The following is a 12,959-nucleotide window of genomic DNA, read 5'->3' as shown; positions in this document are numbered from 1 at the left end:
TCTCCTTTTCTACGTACACCTACGCACACCTACATAAACCCACTTACACCCTCGTGCGAATCGCATCTAGCGACCCTAACCAAACGCCGACGAAACCAAGCACCAGGCGATTGTGCAAGGACGATTGTAACCCAATAAATTCCCGCCGGTGTATTAACAACAGGTTTCACGATGACGTTTCGCGAGAGATTATCTCGCAGGCTTAATGACAGTGTGAGCCCCATGAGAACAAGACCCCATTCCCGTAGACTGCGCTCAAGAAGAAACCAGCTATCGCCGTCTCCCTCGCCTACCCAACCTTACCTATCCTGTGAGTATTCCAAACACCCCCTGTTTCTAAGCCTACGTGATTACTGACATGGCGTTTTTCAGATTACGATATTCTTCGTATGCCTTTCCATACTTAATCCCGGCTTTTCCGCAATACTAACTCTAGCTAGTGACGTACGAAGACATCAAGGCTCTGAAGCATGATTGGCTGACCGATAACGTAAGTATCATTAATGGAAGCAACTTTCTTTTAAACAACAACTAACATGTAATTATCCTATAGAACATCGCATTCTGGGAAGAGTTCTTGGAGCGAGAAGTGCTAGTGAAATATCCTCAAGCGCGTATTGTCCTCTTGCGCCCTTCGATGACCTTCCTCTTGATGAAAAATAAGGACACCGAGATGGTTCGATCGGCGCTACCAGATTTCCGAGGTATTACTCACATATTCCTTCCTATCAACGACGCGCACAACGTCAGCCAGGCCGAGGGTGGAAGCCATTGGTCTTTACTTGTCGTGAGCATCATTGACGGCGTGGCCTTCCACTACGACTCACTCGATGGCGTGAACAACAAGGATGCATGGGATGCGTCTAAGAGACTGTCAAGCGTCCTCGGCGTAACCTTGCGCTTCCATTGCTTAGCCGACTCACCACAGCAAGAGAATGGTAGCGACTGCGGCGTATTCGTCTGCATCGTGATGCGACATCTTCTTATCAAGCGCTTACTATCTGTCAACGCCGGCGACAAGGTTTCGATGAGTATGGCTCAGAAGGCAATCGATAGTATCGGGGCACGTAAGGAAATGCTCAAGATAATTGAAAGTCTGCGCAAGGAAGGCGAACGACGACGGCTCACGCCAAGTAACACACCACCTCGGATCGAATAGAGTGCGGTCCTGACTGAGGCTGACTGGAAGGAAATCGAGGAGATGTCTAATAAGGACGAGTAATTGCTCGCGGCATCACCTCAGCTCGTCGTCACTTGGTCTTCGGCGGATATGATCTTCCAACTTGAGAAGTCCGAGTCTAACGAGCCTATGCACGAAATCATGTCTTACAACCATGGGTTGTGCTATCACCGGTCGACATGATGCTGGGCTCTCGCGAATAATCGAGCCGGCAAAGAACCCGACACTACGACGTCTATTGTCGCGTCTACATATCACAGGTGGATTTGGAAACAGCCTTTTGTTTTTTTCTAACTGGATGGATACCATTTTTATGGAACGATGCATAGCACAATCACCATAAACCGGATTGTGTTCTTTACTGGCGAATCGCGAAATTTTACTGAATACAGGCAAGCCATCTGAAGTGAGTGGTCTGTATGGGTCAGATGGAGGATGTGGTCTATTACACGAGATGCTGGGGATTATTATCACCTTTAGCCACTACTTTCATACCACCATACTGCTCGATTTATTCAGAGGCAAATGAAGAGTTAAATTTTCTCTTAAACTGATTCCCTAATGATTCGAAATGTTGACATGTTAGCTAACTTATCTGAGATAAGTACAGGATATCCGTGCTAGATTATGCTATCGGACGAGGACGGATTTGTCGTCTCCATAGCGTTCCATCCGAAAGCCCATCTGCCTCCACGCCTCCGCTTCTTCCATGGCCTTATTTGACCCGTTTCATAAAACGAGAACGGAACCGGTATTATCGACTGATGACCTGACTCGTTATGCGAGAGTATCCGAACGTTATCGTTGACTTACGCTACCAGGCCGCTGTCTGATTCCCTCCCAGTTATGGCGAAGTATGGCCTGTCAACTTATGGCCATTCTGATCCATTTACCGACTAGATCATGTTTCCGATATCTTACTTGCTAAGTTAGGTACTTATCAAAGTAGGTCCATACATAACTGGAAGCGCTGGTGTCATGCGATTACTTGCCTCTCCTCTTTAGTAAGGAACTATCCTGCCTGTTGAGAAACTAGGGTTGGAGAGTGAATCTTAGACACTCGACTACATTCTTTTTATAAGCTAATATTTTACGCTGCTGTCCAATTTCCAAGGCTGAGATGCGGTCTACCTAAACTTCACGTGGGCGTTACAGTCTATCAAGCATGTGATATGGTCTTTTATTCTTAATAGGAGAGCACTAGAGCTCTCGAGTTATACCTGTGTACCCGAATCGAGATCCTTGATATAAGCTCATCAGTGGAGACGTAACCATTTCCCAGGTGTCTGGTTCATATTATAGCTTTGTGGGGTCGGTGTATGTTCCTTGACCTTGCTTGAATACCTTTCTACTTAGGTAATCCCTAATAAGCTATAGCCCCCCGACGTATACCTCGTTGCAGGTAGGCAGATCTGAATCATGAGGGACTAGCCGGGAGCGGGCAGCGTAGTAGTATATACGCCTACTATAGTAAATCAGAGATCATATGGTCATGATCTCTCCTTTCAAGTCTCCGACCCTGAGTAGATGATATTAGCACAAGACATTGAAGGCCTCGACTGGGCTCTCCTTACCTGACACCGTGGCAATTATTCTCGCATAAAACCATCCGTATTTGTTTCGTAGCCGTAGCGTTCATAAACCACCACCTCATTCCCCATCCCGCTTCCCAACAAAAGCAGGGTTCTGCTCCATAGTCGCCGAGATAAAGCTCCGCAACGCCGCAAACCGATTTGCAGTCGAAGTCGGCGCCACCACCGGCACTGCCACCTCTCCCTGGCCCTCAACATCGGCACTCCGCTCAACCTCCCCGCCCTTCTCCGGAACAGCATTCAGCCTCGCCAAACTAACCCCAAACCTCCGAACCTCCCCCCTAACCACGCGTTCCTTCCTCTTCATCGCACCCCTGCCTCCCTTCAAACTACGATGTCTCACCCTCCCCTCCCTCATCTGCCGCAGCCCCTCCTCCGTCTCCATCAAATCCGGCAGCGCATCCGCCAGCGCGTCGAGGTTCGTAACGAGTTTCTTCCCCGGCCTACGCCGTTTAAGTTTTTTCTCCTTCGAGGACGTCTTTTCAATACGCGAGACGAAAGATGCGTGTTTCACCAGACGCTTGTCTTTCTTGGAATTGATGAAGGAATCGCTGGTCTCGACGGCGTCGGGACGCGGGGCTTTGCGCGGGGCGTAGGGCGAGGGACCGCTGCGGGCGGCGAGTTTGGCGCGGAGGGTGCGGCGTTTGGAGGGGATTACTGGGGCCTGTGGGGGAGATTAGTGCGTCGATTTTGGAGTTATTGGAAGGGCGATGATACGGACCATTTTGCGAGTTCAATTGAGTGAGGCGATTTCCAGTTGCTGTTAAGGTAGGTGGTTGATGGGGGAGAGAGTAAAAGTGTTGGTTGAATTTTAGAAAGTGTGTGAACTGTGATAGAAATTATAGTGGACCTGTTACGTAATCTGGATATTTCAGGTTACTGGGAAACTCTATCCAGGTAACAAGGACAGCAAACGACCCCTTTTCAAAATTGGTCTCAATTCGTTCAGTTATTTATACTTACCAAGTATAATATAGCTAAATAGTCACCATAATAATTCATGCTTTGCAATAAGGTTGTCGTAACACAATGAAATTCAAATCAATTCTAGGTTGACGACCGTACCCCTAAACCAAACCCCCTAAACGCCCTATCCACCAAGCCCGTTTTACAACGCACCCCCAGAGCCATTACAAAGTCATAATAGAAGTAATTTTTTGTCCCATAATGCTACCGTCTATCCATACCATAAAGTCTAATACAGGTGGGCGTTACAAATATTTCAGCTTCCGTGTCGCGAATACGGCTACGATGGCGCTGCAAGCCCCGATGAACAGACATACGGCGATCGCATTAGGCCCGTCGGTTCCGTGGTGTTCGTTTGGATGTGCGCTATGCGCTAACTCTGGACTCTTGCCTGGTTCAAGAATGCTAAAGATAATGGTACTGAGAATTGTGCCGATGAATTGGGGTATCGTCGTGTAGATGTTTAGAATGCCGAAATAAACACCGGACAATTGGCCTGTGGTATTTGATTTAGATGCACTACGTGAATCGTCCGGATCTAAGATGGACCCATTGTTTTCCTCCATCTCTATGGGCGAACTATGCGATAGGCGACGGTATGAGGCGTTGGGTCCAGTCGCACCACTCAGCTTGTTAACCTCTACCCCAAGGAAGGCAGAAGGCGCCCATGACGCTATGTTCCAAGGCCTAAGAAAAGTTAGATTTATTAATTCGAAATATTATGTGTGTTGACATAAAACACTTACAATCCACATAGGCAAACGAGGAAGGTCGCAAACCTGAAGCTCTTGGCAAATGGAGCGAACAGCATAGCACCCGCAAAAGTTGCGTGGCCCCACATCCACGCTGTTAGGAGTTCTGGCTTATACTTATTGAAGTTCTCAACGACGCCCCTGAGTGCCTCTGGGGGACGTTGCGTATAACTCTCGTCATCCGGAGACTTAATGACCATGGGCAGGATCCACGACCCCAGAAAGGTAATAATTGAGTAAATAATGAAAGCTTCGCTTCCAACTCTACCAATCTCACCTAATGCATCCCCCGAATCTTTCGCGTCACGCACGACATCGTAGCGAAAGTAGGTCTCCCCTATCCACGTTGTGCTGTAGAAGAGAAAGGGGAACCATCCAATCCACGCCCAGAATTGCGCCATACAGATTGCTCGTATGCGGGGCGGAAGATTTACAATAGTCGACCAGATCTGGCTGATAACCTTAAATCCCCCTTCTTCCCTGCGAGGATCGTGTCTTGGGGCGATCAAGATCCTTTCCGTGACAGCCCAGGAAGTGACTCCGCAGGTGAAAACAAGCCCCAAAGCGGCGATGACGGTCAATTGCTTGAATTGAGTATCGCCTAAGGATGTCCCAAGAATTGAGGGCAAGTCAACCGCGCCGGTCGCATAAGCGATTCCATGACCAATCGCTGACATTCTGCTACCTGTCAACGAAATTAGCATGTGTAAATCCGGCATTATATCCACTAGTCATACCCCAGGCGGAACCCGTTTGTTGCTTTTCGATTGGAAGCGTATCAACGACTAAACTCCTTGCCGCGGACATTACTAACAGCAGTGTTAGTACAACATGACTCAAGCGCGTCTAATTATAGGCGACATTGACTAACCAGCATTGATGGAGAAGTCAACCGCGTATATAGCCAACACAGCTGTTGATATTGTAACGGTTTGCGTTGTATGGTGATTGGGGACGAAGAATTCGACTATCTCCTTTGTGAAGCCCAATGTGAGAAGGCAAAAGGCCGATAGTATGGAGCCGATAACGATGAAAGGTCTGCGTCGCCCCCATTTCGATGTCGATTCGTCCGCTAATGCGCCAACGATAGGTTGTACAATGAGTCCTGAAAGCGGTCCGGCGATCCAAACCAAGGAGGTTTTGCTTTTCGTCAAGCCGAGGGAAAGAAGGTATGGAGTACAATCTAGATAGAGGTTTTATTAGAATTGGTTTTATATATGAAGTATTGGTATTGGTATTGTGAATCTTACAGGTCTGTTCTACTCCCCAAACGAACCTAAGTAATAATCTTGTCAGCGCTCGCCCTTGTCAACTACCGTGTTACATGGCTGCGACGTACGTTATGCCGATGGTGTTGAGGGTTAGCAGAGCCATACGCACGGCTTCAGTGCTGCCCTTTATGGACGGTTGCCCAGCCCATCTCGACATATTGTCCGGTTTGTCGGGGCTATCAGCCCAATCGTCTTCGTCTTCGGGTTCGCGCTGTATGTGATGTCAGTTAGCTATGCGCAAGGCCTATTATATCGAAATTATGTCTTAAACTCGTAGTTATTTTGGAGAATTCGTACATATCTATTGTTTTTCTAATGGTGCTTATCTATTATAGATACCAATGTTTAGGTTTTGTTGTTACCCGAGCGTTGTTGCGAACATGGCGAGCTGGGAGAAAAGCTGGCCTTATCAAGTGGTCTCGTGAGGTTTGCGAAATGCTGGAATAGGCGAGGTTTAGGAGATTCGGTAATAATCATTAGCAACACCAAGGCGACCAAGACCCCCAAGACCGTAATATGCGTAATATGTCAGGGGGACAAGGATGTGTTTGTGGATCATTAATCGCACTCCACTGTGGCTCGGCATTGCACTGAAATCTGTACTGTCAGACTGTTCAAGTGAAACACCGTACACAAAAGTGCATTTCCTTAGCAGAAGGAGCTATGTGGTTGCGAGGCGCTGACGTTGAGCAACTAAACATCCGGTTTCCTCGTGTAACTCATCTTTGGATACCTAAGTAGGTATCCTAATTCGAACACGTTAGAAAGAAAAGTAAATGAAAGAAAAGATCAATTCGATCATAACTTTCAAAGTCTACACAACTAACTAGCGGATAAGCGGCAATTACATAACTCGATAGCATTGCTTAATTTAGCATACGAAGCAGCTACCCAGGTAGACGCGCAGGCGCAGCTTTACCAAGACTTCCGTCGGATATCAGCTAAAAGGCAGGTATGGATCGCGGCAACCGTCCCAGCGCGTTGGTTCGCTTAAGTACTTAAGCACCTCCATTTTACCCTTTAAGTACGAAGTACATCTACGCGAAGTCCGGGTATCACCAAGTCCGACAACAAGAGATTGTTAAGTAACGTAACGTGACTTTAGGATAATGATTCGGGATATATAAGTGTGAAATAGAATATACATGCATGAGGTTCATCCATAATTTTATTCATAATCCTACCTTACCTATCATATTACTAGATAAAAGCCACGTTTATGAATGTAAGATTGTTACTAGGTGAATCTGTACTAGGTACGAGTACATGGATCCGACCTATTCTAGCTTCTCTGCCCCGCCATGGAATTAACAAAGTGGGAGCTCCGATTCAGGAACGTGGGGTTACGGATTTTCGACTTAAGTTTGAAAATTATTATCCGTCATCTCATCTCTAAAGTAAGGGCATATTCGATACAAGAACGCAGGCAAACGCCATCAAACCATTGAAGCACGAATTTATTAATTGTGTAGGTCAAACAAACGCCGACCTACTCGATTGGCCTATCAAAAGTCGGAGAATCTGCGCCTATCTCCAATATTAAGCTGCTGCATCTTGGAGACATTCAGTGCGTTGTCGAGGATATTGTCAAGACCCAACCATGGATTTAGTCAACCAGTTCGTCCACCCTGTTCGGTTTACTCCCTTCTCTGTATATGCGGGGAAGTCTCGAGTTCTCTCGGGCTATTCACTACCATAATCATGGCTAATTCTCTATCAATTAATAGCTTAGAAGGCCGATTATTGTTCGCCGTTCCTAAGAGTAAAATACCCTACCTATACGTCGAAATAATCAACCGTAATACTGACTCGTCAAACAGAGGGAAGACTTAACCAGGCTACTCTCAATCTGTTAGAGGGCGCGGATATACAGTTCAGGCGAGAGAACAGACTTGACATAGCTTTAGTCAAGAATCTACCCATCGCTCTGATCTTTCTCCCAGCGGCCGATATACCTACATTCGTGGGTGAAGGCCAAGTCGACCTAGGAATCACAGGATGGGACCAGGTGCAAGAGCATGATGCTGGAGTTAGGGCGCTCCACCGTGCACGGCGCTTTTCTGGAGAGATTACCCCTGAAGAAGAGACCGAACGGAACTCCCGAGGCTCAGGATGCGAAACCGTTATGGATCTAGGTTTTGGAGGTTGCAAGCTGCAGGTTCAGGTTCCCGAGAAAGGCGGTTATAATTCTCCCAAAGACCTTATTGGAAAGAATATCGGCACAAGTTTCGTAAACTTGGCACAGAGGTATTTCGCCAATCTAGAATTAGAAGAGGATACGGCAAAGGAAACGACAAATGATACTCCGAGAGTCAATTTCTCCAGCAAGTTACGGACTAAGATCATTGAACTAAGTGGAAGTGTCGAAGCTGCTTGCGCTCTCGGAGTGGCAGACGGGATTGTCGACCTTGTTGGTAAGTGTCCTTAACTAATCGCATTTTGGTTGTCCAAAGAATTCGGGACGGACCCATACTGACTATACTAGAATCTGGAGAAACTATGAAAGCTGCGGGACTCAAACCAATCGATACCGTTATCGAGACAACGGCAATATTGATTAAGTCGCGAAAGCCTTCCAATCCGGAATTGGTCGAATTGATCGCTGCCCGAATCCGCGGCGTCATTACTGCCCAACGATACGTGCTGTGCCAATACAATGTTGAGAGGTCTGGTCTCGTGGCAGCCACGAAGATTGCGCCCGGAAAGCGAGCGCCAACAGTAACCTCTTTAGAAGAGGAAGGATGGGTCGCTGTTAGCATAATGGTCGAGAAGAAGAAGATCGCGCTGATAATGGACGAATTATCCAAAATCGGAGCAACGGACATCTTGGTATTAGACATTGCAAACACCAGGAGTTAGGTCGTTCAAGATCGCACATGATATAAGGGGGATAGAAAGGTAACACACCTGGAATGGATCGGATAGGAAAATGGAACGCACGTATATCTTGGTATGAATATAATCTTGACTGATATCACGGCGTCGAAATGTGTTGAACATTTTTATACTAGACATTCTTAAAAAACGAAGCCGTCGCAAAGCTTACGAGTTCGTCAGTGGCTTTGGTGTTCTGTAGGATTGTCTAGACGAATCGCACCGTCCAGACCTCCAAGATTGGGGCGAAGCAGAATAAGTGTCCAATTAGACACAATTTTCGTAATTCGCAACTTCGCACTGAATCCGGGTCCGAATGCGAACTATTACTTATATTGGTCGACTTAAGTAATGATAAAACAACCTTCAATCACTCGACTCCATTTTCTTCTTTTTTTTTCTCTTCTATAGCTTCCTCCAACTCACCTCTTAACCCACATAATCTAATTTATAATTATCGGCATCAGAAGCTGCGCGTGTACCTGTATAACCCCTCGACTAAGCAATTATGGAGTCAAAAACGGCGTCCCACTCGGAGGTTAATCGGGGGAAGCAATCGAGAATTTTCCAGGTGAGTTGAGTCGGTTCTTGGATAGGCCTTGACTCGTGCCTAGTAGTCGAGTTCTAACATTGCAAGTAACGTAGGCGATCTTGACACCATTTCATTTCGTGTCATTCCTCTTGTCGCTTTACCTCATCGACTGTTATTACCACGACAAGCGCATCCAAGAACATTCTGAGCAATATAATCGTCTGCCTTCTTGGGTCTTGCCTTCATGGCTAGAACGCAGATTATTTAGCCCACAGCCGTACGTATGGGTTGATCGGAAGAAACGGGAAACATCGAGAGCCGGAACGAACCAGACACGCTGGTATTACCACACAAAGCAGAGGGAGCTTATGAAGATGGAAGCGGCAGATGCCTTCGAGATCCAGCGTAGTATCCTAGTTGGGCTGTGTTTTGTGTTGTTACTCTCTTTGTGGCTGCTTTGGCGTCTGAGCGCTAAGTTCTGGGCTTGGACAGGTTGATTTCTAGGGGTGTAAACGCTAGGAGGGCTTCCAACTTGTTGGACATTGCGTATATGAAGGGCGATGAATTATGAATTTTGAGATACCCGGTACATGGTTTCCTATAGTCTGCCTAGCAGTTGCCTAGGTATTAAAACCCATTCTTTCATGCTATTATCGGATTTTAAATCCGGTTACACAAAGTACTAGTGAAAGTACCATATAAACCCCCACGTTTGATATAGTAGTCGCATCGTCAGATCGGGGAGTGTTACATGCATCATCGCATGTCGCAGGGGTGGGCGGGATCTAAGCATGGGTTAGAAGATCAGTGTTGGTTTCTTGCGTCGATCAGGAACTAGGGACGAACTTGCAGACATGTTGATAGCGCTGAAGCTGTAGAAAGCAGCATACTTCGTATGTATATCTGTACATGCATATACCCAAGTCTATACACGGGTTGACGTCATCATGGGCGGGAACTTAAATATTTAGACCCAGCTAGTACGACGTAGTGGCGACCTGTGGATCCACAACATCCACACGGACTGTCTTCTGATTAAGGCGTGATGCTTTTTGGGCAGAGCGGCTGGATCATGTCTCATCTCATGTCTTACTTACTGAGGTTGGTAAGATAAATGCCTTAAAAAGCTACACCGGCTCGGAGGTACGGAGCACATGGCACACGGGCGTGAAGCACATTTCATCTACGTCAACGAAGACCCTTATTCAGATATGCCTTCTGCTTCAGAAACTATGGGCATAGATATCCTGATTTAGCATTAATATTGGACCATCTTCGCCTTGGTTATCTATTTTTGATAAATCGGATATATTTAAAGCATTCTCCCTTCTCGGAAGGTATAGGAAGCTGAGCTAGAACTGAACGTGGCTGTTACCTAAATTATCAACAAGGTTCACCGCTGAACAGGCATGCACGTCTCTGGGTAGAAAGCTTGAGTGTAACCTTGTTTCCCCGGATCGTTAAGAGATGGACCACCAAAATGCCAATCTAGCAACGACGTACCGAGAACTCTATCGCGCAAAGTTTCGGGATGATGTGAAAGCGGGTACCAAGACACCGCTCTTGGTTCCGTTACACTTGCTTGGCCTCTGGATTTTGCCAACCCTGTATTTGGCTATACCACACAAGAACCGACCATGGCTATATCGTGCCAGATGGCTCGTCCTCGCCTTTATCGTTATTTTCAACTCTAACATGATACTCAACGTCTCGAGCTCCGATTTTGGTGTTGCTTATGGCGCTGGACTGATTGGTGCTTGGGGTATCGTATGGACTTTCACGTTGCTCATATGGACCAGACCACAGTGGGAAGCCAAAAGAGTAAATATCAGAAGAAAAAGGAGGCCGGAGGACGTGAAGAGTAATTTCCTTGCAGAGCCAAAGGCCCATGTATCACCTCAAACTCTAGGAAATGGTCATGCTCTTACGAATAAACAGCAGAACGGGAACTGCACCAAAGAGAGCTCTAGAGAGGAGCCCAAAACAACTGGCTTAGAAGTAAACGGACATGGAAACAACGACAATGGATCGCCTCATTGCATTAAGGAAAGACGGATACATGCCGAGACGTTGAAGCTGCCTGAGAAAGGAACCGATATCTCGGAAGCATCATCGTCACTACAAGAAAACGGAAATGGTGTCCATTCAGCAGCAGAACTCGAAAAGCTAGCAGCCGAACAAGAATTCGAGTACTACTGGCAAGAATATCCAGCGAACGACTCCTTTTGGACCCGGCTAGACTGGGCATTCGACATCGTCAGCACATTCCGCATGACAGGATGGAACTGGGCTATCTCATCTCTCCCGCCCTACGAACCGCCCCCCAAAGCCGGCGACTACCAACTCCCCCTGAGCTCCGTCGGCCCGCAAAACACGCGGCAGGGGTACTCACGATACACCTCTTACAAAAAGCTCTTCCTCAACCGATTCCTGCACCACATCCTCCCCGCCTACATCATCGCGGACTTCTGCGCCGTCTCCATGACCGCAGACCCGTACTTCATCCTCGGACCCGAGCACACCAAACCCCTCCCACCACACCTCTCCTCCCTCCCCCCAACCACCCTCTTCCTCCTCCGTACCTTCCTCTCCTTCACCGGCACCCTCAGCGCCCTAGACCTCCTCTTCAACGCCGGCCAGCTCGCCCTCGCCTTCCTCCCACCCTCCCCGCAAATCCTCCGCTTCCGCACACACCCCTGGCACCTCCCCACCGTCAACGGCTCCTTCGTCCAAGTCCTCGACCGCGGCCTCCCCGGCTTCTGGGGCGCTTGGTGGCACCAGACCTTCCGCTTCGGCTTCTCTGCCCCGACGCAGTATCTACTCCGCCACGGATACATCAGCCCCAACACCCCGGCCGCGAAACTAACCGCCGCTGCTTTCGCGTTCTTGACTTCGGGCTTTCTACACGCGAGTGGTAGCTATTCCACTGTGCCGACACATACCCGCTGGTACGCGCCCCCGCTGTTCTTCTTCCTCGCGGGCGTCGGGACCATGCTGCAGTCGGCATTGGCGCGTCTGCTGCACGGGTACATAGCGAAGCTACCCCGGTGGGCGCGGAGGGCGGGGAATCTAGCGTTTGTGACGGTGTGGATGTGCGCTACGAGCTGGCTGCTCGTAGACGATTTCAGCCGCTGCGGGTTATGGCTTTTCGAGCCCGTGCCTGTTTCCGTGTTCCGCGCCTTTGGACTGGGGCCCGAGGGTGATAGGCGCGTGTGGAGGATGGATCAGAGTTTTAGGTTGGGGTGGTATCGCGGGGAGAGGTGGTGGGAGGTTGGGCTTGCGGTTTGATTTGATATGGTATGTGTAAGCAGTTTGTTATTCACTTGGATAGATAGACGTTTAAGTGCGCGAGACTTTAGACTACGGGAGCGAGGCATGGCCCGGTGCATACGGACAGGCATATAGAATGGCATGGTTTTGGCTTCTAGACTAGAAGTCGGGTAGTGCGCAATAGGAGTATTTTAATTAGACTGAAGTTTATTTGGGGTATAGAAGCGTGTAAGAGTCCTATTCAATTTACACGAAAAAGCGAGTTCATTGGGGCTGAGAACAAGCCACTTGGGTTACACGTCCATAGCGGATGTCCTTTTGAACGCTTAACTTCCTGATCTCGGCCTTGAGCCAGGCGAGGGTGGCGCCGTACCTGGATTGCTTCCGCTCCAATATGGTGCAGAAGGCGTTATAAGCGAGCCTGTAATATAATTATCAGCCACGGTTGAATGTTAGCGAGGGGAACGAAACTGAGCTTACCAGGATACCTCGGACTTCTTGACGTCGCAAGTGTAGCCTGGG

The 12,959-nt window shown here is 48.1% G+C and overlaps 6 protein-coding genes across 6 annotated transcripts; 4 read left to right on the top strand and 2 right to left on the bottom strand.

The window, feature by feature from the left end:
* Positions 1–171: 171 nt before the first annotated feature.
* GGS22DRAFT_183436 (cysteine proteinase) lies at positions 172–1,159 on the top strand (the record flags this gene model as incomplete). The annotated part of the gene is made up of 4 exons (XM_047964088.1): positions 172–310; positions 373–387; positions 441–490; positions 554–1,159. The coding sequence occupies 4 exons, from the start codon at positions 172–174 to the stop codon at positions 1,157–1,159; spliced, it is 810 nt and encodes a 269-aa protein (XP_047823921.1).
* A 1,180-nt stretch (positions 1,160–2,339) lies between these two features.
* Positions 2,340–3,581, bottom strand: GGS22DRAFT_149963 (ribosome biogenesis protein SLX9-domain-containing protein). The gene is made up of 3 exons (XM_047959235.1): positions 3,494–3,581; positions 2,755–3,436; positions 2,340–2,699 (listed from the first exon to the last, which is right to left on the bottom strand). Exons 1-2 carry the CDS (start codon positions 3,494–3,496, stop codon positions 2,831–2,833), a joined length of 609 nt encoding a protein of 202 aa, XP_047823920.1. The 5' UTR covers positions 3,497–3,581; the 3' UTR covers positions 2,340–2,699; positions 2,755–2,830.
* Positions 3,582–3,788: 207 nt separating this feature from the next.
* On the bottom strand, positions 3,789–6,577 carry GGS22DRAFT_8148 (MFS general substrate transporter). Its single transcript, XM_047968168.1, has 7 exons — positions 6,059–6,577; positions 5,830–5,972; positions 5,741–5,766; positions 5,362–5,673; positions 5,228–5,299; positions 4,485–5,175; positions 3,789–4,425 (listed from the first exon to the last, which is right to left on the bottom strand). Exons 2-7 carry the CDS (start codon positions 5,916–5,918, stop codon positions 3,984–3,986), a joined length of 1,632 nt encoding a protein of 543 aa, XP_047823919.1. The 5' UTR covers positions 5,919–5,972; positions 6,059–6,577; the 3' UTR covers positions 3,789–3,983.
* Positions 6,578–6,950: 373 nt separating this feature from the next.
* Positions 6,951–8,700, top strand: GGS22DRAFT_149957 (ATP phosphoribosyltransferase). Its single transcript, XM_047959234.1, has 4 exons — positions 6,951–7,378; positions 7,489–7,523; positions 7,582–8,175; positions 8,247–8,700. The coding sequence occupies exons 1-4, from the start codon at positions 7,362–7,364 to the stop codon at positions 8,618–8,620; spliced, it is 1,020 nt and encodes a 339-aa protein (XP_047823918.1). The 5' UTR covers positions 6,951–7,361; the 3' UTR covers positions 8,621–8,700.
* Positions 8,701–9,920, top strand: GGS22DRAFT_149956 (uncharacterized protein). The gene is made up of 2 exons (XM_047959233.1): positions 8,701–9,206; positions 9,281–9,920. Exons 1-2 carry the CDS (start codon positions 9,144–9,146, stop codon positions 9,662–9,664), a joined length of 447 nt encoding a protein of 148 aa, XP_047823917.1. The 5' UTR covers positions 8,701–9,143; the 3' UTR covers positions 9,665–9,920.
* Positions 9,921–10,174: 254 nt separating this feature from the next.
* GGS22DRAFT_149955 (membrane bound O-acyl transferase family-domain-containing protein) lies at positions 10,175–12,717 on the top strand. Its single transcript, XM_047959232.1, has one exon. It carries the CDS (start codon positions 10,635–10,637, stop codon positions 12,453–12,455), a length of 1,821 nt encoding a protein of 606 aa, XP_047823916.1. The 5' UTR covers positions 10,175–10,634; the 3' UTR covers positions 12,456–12,717.
* The last annotated feature ends 242 nt before the right edge of the window (positions 12,718–12,959 follow it).

This window comes from Annulohypoxylon maeteangense (assembly GCF_022496945.1).
Source record: "Annulohypoxylon maeteangense strain CBS 123835 unplaced genomic scaffold GGS22scaffold_1, whole genome shotgun sequence".
NCBI lineage: Eukaryota > Fungi > Ascomycota > Sordariomycetes > Xylariales > Hypoxylaceae > Annulohypoxylon > Annulohypoxylon maeteangense.
This window is presented reverse-complemented; position numbering and strand designations above follow the sequence as displayed.